The 13,509-nt window shown below is 33.8% G+C and overlaps 1 protein-coding gene and 2 long non-coding RNA genes across 4 annotated transcripts; 1 reads left to right on the plus strand and 2 right to left on the minus strand.

Annotated features, from left to right (window-relative positions):
* The first annotated feature begins 100 nt into the window (after positions 1-100).
* On the plus strand, positions 101-13,403 carry LOC124440090. 2 transcript variants are annotated; one of them, XR_006946550.1, is made up of 4 exons: positions 101-229; positions 1,723-2,100; positions 2,634-3,161; positions 13,393-13,403. It is a non-coding gene; the product is annotated as an uncharacterized LOC124440090 (long non-coding RNA). The 2 variants fall into 2 exon arrangements; XR_006946549.1 differs by lacking the exon at positions 13,393-13,403 and having other exon boundaries at positions 1,723-1,861; positions 1,944-2,100; positions 2,634-3,092.
* LOC124440095 lies at positions 1,806-4,189 on the minus strand. The gene is made up of 4 exons (XR_006946555.1): positions 3,884-4,189; positions 3,172-3,454; positions 1,968-2,086; positions 1,806-1,895 (listed from the first exon to the last, which is right to left on the minus strand). It is a non-coding gene; the product is annotated as an uncharacterized LOC124440095 (long non-coding RNA).
* On the minus strand, positions 11,731-13,277 carry LOC124440081 (collagen triple helix repeat-containing protein 1-like). The gene is made up of 3 exons (XM_046990412.1): positions 13,142-13,277; positions 12,506-12,724; positions 11,731-12,427 (listed from the first exon to the last, which is right to left on the minus strand). Exons 1-3 carry the CDS (start codon positions 13,229-13,231, stop codon positions 12,074-12,076), a joined length of 663 nt encoding a protein of 220 aa, XP_046846368.1. The 5' UTR covers positions 13,232-13,277; the 3' UTR covers positions 11,731-12,073.
* Positions 13,404-13,509: the final 106 nt, after the last annotated feature.

A 13,509-nucleotide genomic window follows, 5' to 3' on the forward strand; every position in this document is an offset into this window, starting at 1 on the left:
TGGGATTGAATTTACCACGGGCGGAGAGGGAGGCTGAGCCTGCAGGCAGTTTTACAAACAATGAATAATTGATTACATAGGGATTACATACGAGATGTGGGACAAGTGGGACTATCTCTTAAAAGTTCATTCAACTTTGATTTTGCGTTTGAATTTCGTATCAGAGTAATTATGTAGACGCATTTACATGAATTTTTGAAAATTTTTGGCCAGAAGAATCCTCACAAAGGTAAGAAATAGGAATAAGCCATTTTATTTCAGATATATTTGTAAAACTTGTTGTTTATTGTAACATTTCATCAACAGTTTCAAACTATTCATTGTATGTGGGAGATTCAATTAGTGGCAAGCACAATTGTACCGAATCAATTAAATCTTCCAGTTCATTTTACCTTAAATTAAAGTATTTATCATTCACACATTACTATATTTTGAAGCACTCATTTTAATTGCACAATTTGCACTGATACCATAACAATGATTTTGTTGCATGTCATATAATATTGATAATAATTTTATCTGCATCTAAAATGTGTTGACAAGGTTATGGCAAAGTCAACATTAAGGCAACTTGCATGAAAAATTGACCACATTGATCACAACCCAGCCAGTCTTCATTGTCATCCTCTCTGCATATTTTGCAAACAGCCACAATTTGCTCCTAAAGATATTCATAATGAATTCCATATAAAATATTCAACTAAATGTTATTTATGCCTTATTGTGTAATATCATCATAGCAAGACCCAAGTAATGTTGACAGGATTTGTTTTCTCTCAGTCTCTATGTTTGCTGGGTTTTGATAGTCCAAGCCAAGGGCTAGAAATCAAGCAAACTGATGCGAAATGAGCGTTACTGAATAATCATGTTTGTAATATAGCTATTCAAGTAAAGTTAGGCTATTTCAAGCTTACCAAGCATATGTACACTCCACAGTTATACATATCTTCCTGTTTACAATGGAGTGGTTCAAAACATTGCCATGAGCTTGAGTTCCAACCTGTTTTTACATCTACCAAAGCACTAAAACAGTGACAAACGTGACCACTTTGTTTGTTTATATGATACATCATCTGTTTATCAGGTCTCTTTTTGTCTGCACTTCCTCCAAGTGGTCAAGTAGAGTCTGTTTTTGAGAACTTATCTATAGCCTATATTACACAAAATTACTGTTGCATTTGGTTAAAAATTTTCTCTTTGTTAATTAAGGAATTAAATTAGTTAATGTTTCTATAGATAGTAATTTTTGCATGTAAATATGTGGACTCGCGTGGGCTAAGTATGCATATAATGCATGTCTATATTTTATTATTGCCTTCATTGATTAACTCAAATACTTACCAGTAGTGTCCAGTGAATGTCATGGATGTTGATTGGAAAAAGGATAATTTTGGTTTGGTGAAAAGATCTATTAGCCCATGTCGTCTTGTGCTTGAGTTGTTTTAACAAAGTCGAAATAAATGATTCTGCTGCAAGAACAGTAGTGTAGTTTTCAGTCAAACTCCACAAAAAAGCGTCAATTACCTAAAATCAAAAGAAAGCATAGTTTTAAGAGATTTCCTCGCCAGTTTTACGTGTACATAGCACTCATGGTTATAAACAATAACTTATAATGATAAATAAGAAGACTATATTAGACGCTTTTTTCTCTTACATAGTCAGTCAGCCAACCAGGTTTGAATGTGGTAACTTCTTTTTTAATAATTTTTAATTCTTTTTCAGTTATATCTTTTGGACTGACAAGTGACCAAAGATCTACTTTTGATACATTCACAGGACCAAATTCCTGCACAGTATCCCCAAGACACTGTCTTTCTATAAAGACATTTATTCGTTGCCTTGGAGTCAGAAACAATGAATTGTATGTCAACTGTTTGCAAGTATCATTGTTGGTGCTATATTATTTAAAAACATAGTGCATCAAGATACATTCACAATTTCAGCTCGTTTTGCAATGAATCACTGACCTTTCTTGATGTTCCAAGTTGTTGATTGGCGGTACTTCAGTGCTTTCTTGTGATTCCTGGATTTCCTCTGTTTCACTCTCATACAACAATTCTTGCTCAACTGGCTCTTCAAGTGCATTCTGGAACGTAAATTGTGAGTAAAAATTATAATTTGTAAAAAGAGCTCGTCAGTCGAGGTTGCGAAAATGAAAATTATCTCACCTTGTTTGATGATACCGCGCGCTCTTAACTTATGTCTGGGATCATTGTTGTGATATAGTTATTAGCATGCTTTTTTTTGGAACGAAGAGGCAATTTTTTATGAAATACTTGATGATACTCCACACTTGTTACTTTCGAACGCTTTTTTGTTGGACTATTTCCAATTGGGAAACCTTCACTGACTGGGCAATTTCGATTTAAGATTTCGTGCAGTTTATTTGCGTAGTCAAGCGCTTCTTTCAAAGGTTTTAGTTCGTTGACGGTGAATGCCTGATTTCGAACAAGGCTCAACTTGGAAACAAAGGGTTGAGTAACTTTCTTACTGACAAGCTCGTGAATTTTACTTATTACTCTATTACTATAGGTAGTTTCACGTAGCACTTTGATGAGGTTGTCATATTGTTTTGAGTCTTAGAAATGTCTGCTCATAGTTTATCTAAAACGGTTTTTTTCGCTTTTTTCAAGCTGTTCGCTGTTGGATAAAGAGTCTTGTCAAGATAGTAGTCCGTAAAAACTTTTATTTCACGAATCTGGATTGTTGCTGGGGAGCCAAATTTTTGACTGTTCTGCAATTTTTCATATGTTTTGGTGGCGTAATTGTGCTCAGCAGATTTTTTTTGTTTATTTGCCCCTCCTCGCGAGTCCTAAAAATGGTCATTTTGCTTAGCCTGTTGATTTAAAATGTGATAACTGTTTAATATATCTCGTTGTAATACAGCGTTTGAAATCTGACCTTTTCTGATCCATGTATGCATTGCCTAGTTTATGTGCTTTCTATTGTAAATGGATTTCCGAAAATCGCAATTGGTACATTGCCTTTATTATTTTCGAAAACGGGTGGAGCTATAAAAACACGTAGAGATGATGCTTAGGTCCGTTAGTACTTTTGTAATAATTAGCGTAAATTAAAATTTGTAAAGTAAACTCCAATGAACACTTTTTTCAGTTACATATTGTATTTTTGCAGTGCCGTACTTTTTGATGCTATGCACTGTTTCCTTACCATTTATTGAAAAGCGTTTGTGGTCTTTGCGTTTGTTGTGCGTTTGTGAACAAACAAATGACGTCGACGATAACACAGCTTAAGATTCTAAGATCCTCTCCAAACTTTCAGCATCTCCTTCATATTTTCCAGCAAATAATGCTCTGGTTGTCCAACACTATTGAAATATGTCCTGATGAATTCAATTTCCTTGTTTCGCATATCTGTCGCAGTTATGTCAAGTATTGAGTTCGTATCACTTGCCATTATCCCGTTTTTAATAGTAAGTTGAACAGGCGAGGACCTTGATGATCGAATAAATTGGAAATTCAGGGCTCTGACATACGTATACTATGTACATAACAATCCCTCTTCAATTTTCGGCCTGGTTTTCAAACCTTACTTGACATCAAATGTAAAATCTGCCAATTTGCTATTTTTAAGTTGTCGTCATTACACTAACACCCATAATTTTCAAACTGTAGTTGTCTCTTGAAGAAAACCTACAAGTTTAGCTTCCTTCTTGAGCGTTCACGAGCCACATTTTTAAATAAATGAACAGGCTCTTTAGTTTGACACGATGTAGTCAAAAGAAAACCCGGTTTAAAAATATAACTAAAAGCATGCAGTTTCATTGGTAGTTTAATTTTCATGCCTGGAATGACATACATACATACATACATACATGCACACATACACACATATATTTACACATTTAAAAAGTGAGACAAACCTTTTCCTCGATTTGGATGTCGAAATTCGAGATACCTGTTGTACAGTAGGTATTGTGTAGTTTAGCGTTTATTCCGTTAAATACTTTTCAATGTTACTGCCAAGTGAGAGTGAATATTGCAACCACGATGTTTTTTTGTGATTTATATTTTTACACTTATGATTCGAGGCATTTATGTTCTAGTTAACTAGGTGCAGTTATGCCACACGGATAACGTACATAAAACTGTACTTAAACTTAAGTGCATTTGCGTAACTAGTAATGTCAAGTGCGTGGTTTTAATTACGCGTATGTTTAAAACTAAGATTGGCTATTTCCTCTGATTTTTGTGGATAATTCTAGACAAAGTATTGTGCACTCTTTATGTACGTCAGTATACAATAGTATGTACGTGTATAACCCGACTAATTGTAAATGACATACCTATAAAGGTTTTCATAAAACAATTTACACAAATACATGTTAAGATTATGAATTATGAACGTTTTACAAATTTTGAATGATGTCTTAATACGAGATGTAAAAACAGTAAAATTAAGTAATACGTAGTTAACTGAATGTGATGAATGTTACCTATATAGTTTCGAGTTAGCTTAAGTCTACGAGTCGATGAAGCCCCCAAACATCAAAGACGCTGCGCTTGCAAGAATTAATGAAGACGCTAAACAACAGACGAAATTGCGATGGCATACATGGATGATGCACACAAAGAAGTAAAAAGGAAGCTATGCAGAATCAACGAATCACCTAAACCAGAAAACATGTTGCGTACCTAGAAACATCCAGCAAACGATGTAGAATCAAGACCATCAAATGGATTTGTTTTGACATAGATCAAACCACAAAAGACGTTACGTTGTGTAGAAAAGTTATTAAGCAACTCTAAGTCACCATAGAAAATAAAATTTTTGAAAGCATTGAGACACACCAAATCTTAAAACACTCTCTTTCTTTGCTCCTTCTTTCTATGCTTCATTTATTGTCTTGTGCTCTTGAATTATTTTCATGATGTCAGTTTGCAAACATTGGTCTGATCACGTGATCGCCTCAAATTAAACTTTTTCTTGAGGTTTGAGATGTTTTTATCTCACATATATGGATTATTACAATATTTTTTCCTTACGGATTTATATGTTGCTATGCAATAGTTCTAGCAAGCTCCTAGCTGCAGATTTGTGGAGAATTACAAGCACAACATGTTCATAACATTAGTAACATTAGTTTTACCCTGATCGTACCTGCATTCTGTTTTATTGCTCATTTACTTGCAGTAAAAAATGTAAGTGTGCAATTGATGTTGCTTTTGAAAAGAGTTTAAGTTAAGCAATAATGTTTGAATGTGTGCACAAGTTAATGACAAGAAATTCTCTCAGTTTTATTGTCTCTTTCGTGCAACTGATGTTCCTATCAATGCAAATTTAATGTGATAGGTATGGTATTTTTGCTTCCTGTTTACGTTGGATTATAAAAAATTTTTTAAAATTACTTTTTTTAACAACATGGAACAAAACACTATTTTAAACTGCAAACCGAGGCAAGCTTAAACTGAAAATTACTCGGAGTCTCCTACCTTTCCAATTGTATTTGAAAGAGTTTTTAGTCACAAAGTATATTTTTTTCTGTAGCAATTAGTAAATAATAGACTAAATAGTAGACTAGTAAATAGTAGACTAAATCAGCTCGGTAATGTTAGGTAACTAAATTACCTCATGTCTTGCAATACGCATGTCTTATAAAACATACAAACAGAAACTTTGATACGAAAAAGAGTCGAATAAAAACGTGACAAAGGTGAAATTAATCTTGTGGAGGAGGAACCTCTTTAATAACAATACGAGAAACTGTATTCTACCCAGTGTGTGCATTTGCGTAACATAAAGATGGGCAATTTCCAACCCAGAAACCAACTTGCACTTTTCCTTTATCAATTATAATACAATATCCTTCAATGTGATGATGTCGATGGGTACTTTCTAATATCCCATAAACAGGAAGAGGATTTATGCATTCTACTCCATTGAAAGTAAAATACCAACGTTTGCAACAACCTGTGCATCCAGAGATTTGCAAGATTCCTCCATGAAAAACTTGAAGAGATGTGTTGTCAAACTTTTTCGTAAATACACAGTTCTTTAGAAACAAAACTCTAGCGGAATTTTCAAGATTTTGAAATTCATATGATATGATATGCAACATTACTCCAAAAAGCCAGCACAATATTATGAAACCCGTTTTATAATAAAAGGTCTTGCTTTCTCGCTTTTATTTGGTTTTTAATTTCTCGTGTTTTTATCTCATAATGGCTGTACAGTGAACTAATTTTTTCATTCAAGTCTATCGCTCATAGAATTTAGTTCAGTTTTAGCAACGTTTCAAAAAGACTGAAATATCATATTAAGTTGATGATGAAATGCAATATTTCTTCTCGTAAGGTATATGATTTGATAGTTTATTTAAGAAATAAAAGATGTTTACTGTGTTTGCACAGGCTTATGGAAACCGAGGAGACCTTTGGGAGAACTCGAGAGCAGATCAGTGCAAGCTCGACACCGAAGGTCGATGGTTGCACCTGGAAACATCTTTTATTTCTTTTATAAAATAACAATAATGCGAAAAAGACAAATATTTTAATTTTTCCTCCAAAAATGTATTCATGATCGATTTACAAATTCTCATTCACTAACTGATTGTCATGATTGATTTGATTGGTTGAGCTCAGATGTGCTTTGTACAGGCTAATGGAAACATAGCTCTAGACTAATCAGCACACGCGTTTCATTGTGTTTATTTTATAAATGTATATAGATGTATGTTGTAAAATAAAAGTTTCTTCGGATTTTAAAAAATAATTTTCATTGAGCTTTCGACTTGGTGCTTCGAGTCTTCTTCAGAATCAAAACTTTTATTTTACAACATTAATGCTGGATTATTAATTTTCAAGATTATAAATGTATGTGTATATGATTTGTAATGTATAATTCTAGTAATGTACATGACAAGCTTCTTAAATTTGATAACTGCTTGTTCCTGAACAAGACCAGAGAACACAGTTGGTTGTCAAATATTTTAGATATGCTGTAATCATGCTATTACACAACAGTCAAAATGGTTGGGTGCTTGATTGGTCTTTGTTTCAAATGGAATCGTTCAAGATAGAGTTGCTCTAAAATGTATTAATCCATGAAAATTATACGAAGAAGCTTTCTTATTAAGTTTTGCTAAACTCTTCAAATTATTTAAGTACAATTCATTATTCAAACTTTATCCAAATCATAAAAGTAAAATACTTACACCGGGGACACCGAGGATACCTGTTGCTCTACATAACGGAGGAAATTATATACGCTGATTTCAGTTAGCAAGCAAATTTTTTATTCATTATATGTATAACATTTAAGTACATATAAATGAAATATTGATAGGAAGAAGAAAATAAATAAAAACTACAATTTCATCCCGACAAGCCTGTTTCGTGATTTTTCAATCTTCAGGGGATAATAATAAATGAATACAAAAGCATGTGTTTAACTATATATACAAGAGGAAGTTAGGGTAAAAATTAAGGAAGAATTACATAATAAGCTAGGTGTACGAGTACAAATTGGATTAAAGTGACTTGTGTCTATGGCGACAAGAGGAGACAAGTTTGTTACGTTTGTTGAGTGATGATAGTTGTGGTTTGTAGGTGATGAAGAATTTTTCTTTCAGGCATAGGTTGTATCTTTTGTTGGCGCTGTTGTACGATTTGTTGTGAGTAATGATGTTCCAAGAGATATCGTGAGCGATGTTGTTGTCTTTTAGTGTCCATACGTGTTACTGAGTTCGGTAGAGGCAGTGTGGTTCCTGTGTCGAGTCTTTTTGTAATTCCGATGTAGGTCTCAGTTGTGTTAGTGTCCTAACGTTTAGCAGTTGCTTGGTAGATGACAGATCATAATAGTCAGTTGAACCGGCATGTCGGGATGAAATTCTACAATTTGTGTATTTTCTTCTTATTATCAATATTTATGCTCTGCTCTAACGCATCGAGCACTGTAATTACGGAAAATCAAGTAAACAAAACTTTATATAAATGAAATATATATACATAAAGTACATAAATGTATATAAATTAAAGTAGACGTAATCATTTGTGATTATTTATCATTGCTTGTGAATTTGTTGGTCTTTGAAATCCCTTGTTTACTTCGGATTATAGCATGAATATATGAACATGACCCCAACCCCAGTTATCAATCTTCCACAATCCCTATTCATGGAACAAACTAGGGAGATGAATGCATAATTGTTTAGAAGCAATTTGTTTCATTGATCAAACAGTTTAAGTCCTTGAGAGCATCGTTTGTCGTTGTGATTAAGGGACGGATCTAGAATTTTTTCGTTTTAAATCCAATTTTACAATCGATTCTTCCACAATCGATTCTTCCAAACCTTTGAGTTTTTCTTCTTATACGTTGCACTGATTGTGATCGATAGCAACAACATGGATACAATTAAAACTACATCTTCACCTTTATCATTTTGCCAACTTTTACTTCATGTTTATCAATTAGATATTTGCTTGTATAATGAGAGCAACGTTGTCCATTAGATATAAGTATCTGCGTTAAAAACTGCTGCATTTCCGTTTCAGCAATCAATTTTTTCGAAATGGGAGTGGCCACGTAGAATCTTACATGAATCTTACATGAGTGGCCACGTAGAATCTTTTAACTGATAAAGTCTTCTGCTAGCCATAATATATTAAGCTCTAAGCAAACGCATAATTTTGATGATAATGTACAATTGTCTGTTTAAAGAGTGAGTATAATGTGAAAAGTTTAGAGAAATGTAAAAAAGTAAACAAAAATAAATCCAAATCCTATAGCACAAATCCTATTCTAGTTGTCGATTAATCTTAAGATGCTTTTGCTCACAACGCATATCTGCAACTGATGCGTAAAAAAACAAATTAGAATGAACTGCGCTGTTTTATTTGAATTGTTACAGTGATTACTTTGAAAGAAAATTTTTACAAGCATCCCCTCTATTAGACTAAATAGTAAGCGTTTTTTATAATTTTATCGTGCGATCTGATTCTTCTCCGTGCATTAAGTGCACTAAGTATTTCCGAAATCTAAAGATTAGAAAAGTCCCTGAACAGGCTGCTGAGTATGGCCTTATAACGAAGAAACGTCATTATATGAAAAAATTGAAAATAGCTAACAGCTAAAAACACCATATTTTTCAAAATAATATGTTGATGTTTCATAATGGTGAAAATGAATACTCTCTGTATTAATTATCAGATCAGTGGGACGTAGCCATAGTTACTTCCTCTTCAGTTGGATAAAAGATCAACAGCAAAATTTTTGCAACATTAGGATGTATAAAGTTTTGCGTACTACCCGCATCTACTAGCGTTTCACAAGATTTTCCATTAACCGGGACGTCAATACAGGCTTTCTTTAGTGAGTTTGCTACTGCATGTTTAGTTGATGATATAATGTTATATGCGCAGACTTGCGAGTAACAGATTTACATACTCTAAAAAATGTCCTTTCTTTTTATATTTATGACAACTGACAAGCAGTGCATGCAGAACTGTGATGTGGCCTATTACCACAACAGAAACATTTCCTGTTATTGAAAGAGACAGCAACGTACCTTTTCATGCTGTCGTACTCTTTCTTTTCTTAGATCGATCGGCTTTATCTTGATTTTCATGTGAAAAATTCGTTTGTATTAAAATTCTCACCGTCCTTGTTTGACAAAGCTATAACCGCTATATAGGTGGATGCATGTTACGTCATGGCCGCCATGTTGGTGGTCAAATACAAAAGAATATTTTATTAATACTATTGTGGGCACTAGCCGCTGTGGGTGAGCAACATTGTTTCATAATTCCCTGGAGGTTGGTTGCAATCCAAGATTGCGAGCTCTATCCGCGTACATTTCCGAGGTTCTCTGAGCCGTGTCTAAAGCTCGGGCTTGATCAAAAGCTGTCAGAAGATGTTGTGTTCTATTCTCTAGAAGGCGTTGGCGAATATTGGTTGAAAATATCCCTGCTATAAATCGCATCTCGCACATCTTCGTAACGATGTTGATTTGATGCACCATCACAAAAAATATAATCTTTGCAAAAACGTGTCTAAATTCTCGCCCGATTGTTGTTTTCGAGTAGCCAACTTATGTAGCCATATATAATATTTCACTATAGGAGTTTTAATATAACGATTTTTCAACAAAGCAAATGGTTTGAACCCGGGAGTATTGTTATATGTTTGTTTTTCAAAAGTTTGATAACTTCTTCATAAGTCATCGTCTCACAGAAGAGCTGATATAAACGTCTGCTGAAACATAATTGATTAAAACGTTTAATTTGCTCACTTCTTCGTCAAGCATTGCAGCCATGCACAAAGTTCTGAAAAGTTGGAAACCATTGCTGCCACAACCTGGCAGTGACTACTCAGATGAGCACCATAAGCGGAGTGTTGTGTAGATTGATGTAAAAGTTTTAGAAAATATTATTCATTTCCTTCTTTCTAAACCTGCAGAGATTCTATTAAAGTCTGTATCGAACTTCTTTAATTTCAGTGACACAGTAAAAAGAACATACAGTAGGGCCACTCCATTGAATATTTTCGCGCCACGCATATCTTATTACGCATGTAATTAAATTATTGGCAGCCACTTAATTGCATTTGGTGACCAATAGGATTGACGATATGGCAAACGGCAGCCAGTAAAGTAATTAAATATACAACAGCCAGTTGCACTGCTAAGTGGCCCTACTGTATATTCCTATACTGTGACAGTGCGTTAATATTTACATATATTTAAAATACTGAATTATAATTGTCCATGTTGTGTCCACAGTAATTAATGCCGTCAATATTATTATTACTGTCCAGAATCAATGGGCTTGTAGTAAGAAACATAACTTTTTGAAGTTGTGCCTGAGTCATTTATATGACTTGAGCCTTTACCTCACAATTGCAATGTCCAAAACTCTACTTAATTAACTATCACAAACAGCCATTTACAAATTTCACCAGTAAAGTTTTAAGGCTTCTTCCTTATTTGTACTTTGAACCATTGGTTATTTTTTTCTAGAAAAAACTGATCATACAAATATCTAGGTTTCATTTCGTTTAAATAATGATGCCATATTCGAACGGAGAAAAAGAGCAACCACACCCTTCATTCAATTATATAATCCTCTCACTAAATTATAGGCTAGTGGCATTTAACTATAAAACGCAAAAACTCCCACTCCACTAGTTCATAAATGCTGTATTAGTGCACTGCTTCTGAGTCTCAGACTCTGAGATTATGAATTCAAGTTCACTGACTAACAAATATACAAAACAGCAAACTATAGAAAGTGTAGTGCTCATAACGACTGCTTATGTATGTTGTCATGCTTTTTTATGAAAAGTCTTAACTTATTTATGGTAATAATGCGTAGCTACTATTGTTTGTTCAACATGTCACTCGAGCAATTCTTTTCATCCAATTAAAGAATTACCCTAGACTATCCCCTAACACAGGATTCACCAACGTCCACTCAAGTTCAGATTGTACATTGTTTTAGTGATACTGATACGTGTATACTGCAGCTTACAGATTTGTCATTTTTTAATACTGGTTGGTTTTTGAAGTTTCTTCAACTTTATACGTAAAATAATGAACAACCCGAAAGAAAATGGGATTCTTCTAAAAAACTTCCAAGTCTATTTGTCAATTTAGTAGTTCATCCTTAAATTAGTGTTTCTTTGGAGAACTGAGAAAAAATATAGGATGCAATACTGAAATAAAGTCGCGATGAAATTAAATTGGCTGAAATGCAGAGTCTGACAAACTCAATATCAGTTTTTGACTAAGGCTCAGATGGTTGACCTGAGTACTAAGCTTTTTGTAAATAATTTGAAATGACTTCCAAATGAGTCAACATATATTGTATGAAAGTGATAGTAAAGAAACAAGACCTTGTAAGTGGATGACAGCAAATACCAAACCATATGAACTATTCCTATTTTTCTCTCTAAGGAAGTCTCCATTTTTGGTAGTTTAGCGATTATAGATTGCAATATATGTATACGATTGTAAAATGTATGTTCCATACTAGATGTACAATATAGTCAAAAACGAAAGAAAACTAGAAGGTAATCATTTAATACTGATTAACAAGAAGACAACATGCAAAAGGAATTATTCTTGTGGAGGAGGAACCTCTTTGATAACAATACGAGAAACTGAATTCCATCCACTGAATGCATCTGCGTTAGCATAACCAGGACAATTGCCGACCCAGAATCCAACTTGCACTTTTCCTTTATGAATTTTGTTACAATATCCTTCAATGTGACGATGTCGATGGATATCTTGTGACTTTACATTCGCCATGTAAAGAACTCCATCAATAGGAAGAGGGTTTTTACATTCAACTCCATTGAAAGTAAAATACCAACGTTTGCAACAAGCATGGCACCCATAAGTTCGCAAGGTTCCTCCATAAAACACTTGAAGGGAAGTGTTGTCAAACTTTTTTGTGAATACACAATTCTAAAATTAAATTAAATCATTCCTAAAATAATATGTAATCATTCATAACAAAAGAAATATTTCATATACTTATTGCACCTGAATTAATCCATGATCTTTACCATCGTTTCTTTTCCAAGCACATTGTTTCCAGCTTGAATGGCTCATGTCATTTTTCAACGGAGGAGCAGGATTACCTCGTTCACCTTTTTCTCCTTTAGATCCTACGTCTCCTTTTAAACCGTCTCGTCCGGCTGCTCCAGGTACACCAGGAACTCCTGGAACCCCGGGAATTCCACAGCTTGCTGAACATTGAGCCTTGAAAACGGTAGAGAAAAATGTTTTTACCTAAACAGTGAAGGTTCTATAAATATTGAATTCTGGCTCAAATTCAATATTGTTGAATGAATAATAACAGCTTCATTCTATTGCTTTGAAGTCTCTCCGGTCCTTATGTATTTCTCAACGGATAATGTGATCTTGTTTTTGTAAATTTCTTTGTGATGTTCCGAGTTGAACAACGCCCTTTTCCACCTTAGTTCACAGGAATCTATTTGCTGGGTGTTTATAGAAAAGAGTTTGCAAATTATAATTTTAATACTCAAGAGGTATAAATAAACTACACGAATAAAGTTTCTCGCGACCTTAAAAAAAGACTATTGCGCTAAAATATGCGTTTGATTCTCGAACCGAAATTTTAACTTAAACCACTTTACAAAGTTAATACTTCCAAACCTTTGAGTTCTTTTTCTTAAACGATGCACTGACTGTATTTGTTAGCAACAACATGGATACCATTAAAAGATTCAACTTCACTTTTATCATTTTCCCACCTCAGTTTACTTCTTTATGTGCTCATCAATTAATTGTTTTGCTTGTAATGAAGAGCTAACTTTAGTCCTCTGTTTTAAGTATTTGCAATAAAACGGCTTCATTTCCGTTTCAGCAAACATTGTTTTTTGATAATGGAGAAATGAGTAGAGTAGCCATGTAATCTCTAAGCAAATTCATGATTATAATGGTAATGTGAAATTGTTTGCTTAAAATTTGGAGTTGAATATGAATGGATTATGAATAATTAGCATAAAATGAGCTTAAAATCC

This window comes from Xenia sp. Carnegie-2017, unplaced genomic scaffold (genome assembly GCF_021976095.1).
Source record: "Xenia sp. Carnegie-2017 unplaced genomic scaffold, XeniaSp_v1 HiC_scaffold_2, whole genome shotgun sequence".
Taxonomy (NCBI): Eukaryota; Metazoa; Cnidaria; class Anthozoa; order Malacalcyonacea; family Xeniidae; genus Xenia; species Xenia sp. Carnegie-2017.

What these genes read in the sequence shown, in the direction of transcription:
- LOC124440081 (XM_046990412.1), bottom strand. Translation starts at nt 13,231, where the DNA reads ATGATAAAAGTGAAGTTGAATCTTTTAATGGTATCCATGTTGTTGCTA. An exon ending in TTAAGAAAAAGAACTCAAAG is followed by an intron (nt 12,725 to 13,141) that starts GTTTGGAAGTAT and finishes ACCGTTTTCAAG; the next exon opens with GCTCAATGTTCAGCAAGCTG. An exon ending in AAGATCATGGATTAATTCAG is followed by an intron (nt 12,428 to 12,505) that starts GTGCAATAAGTA and finishes ATTTAATTTTAG; the next exon opens with AATTGTGTATTCACAAAAAA.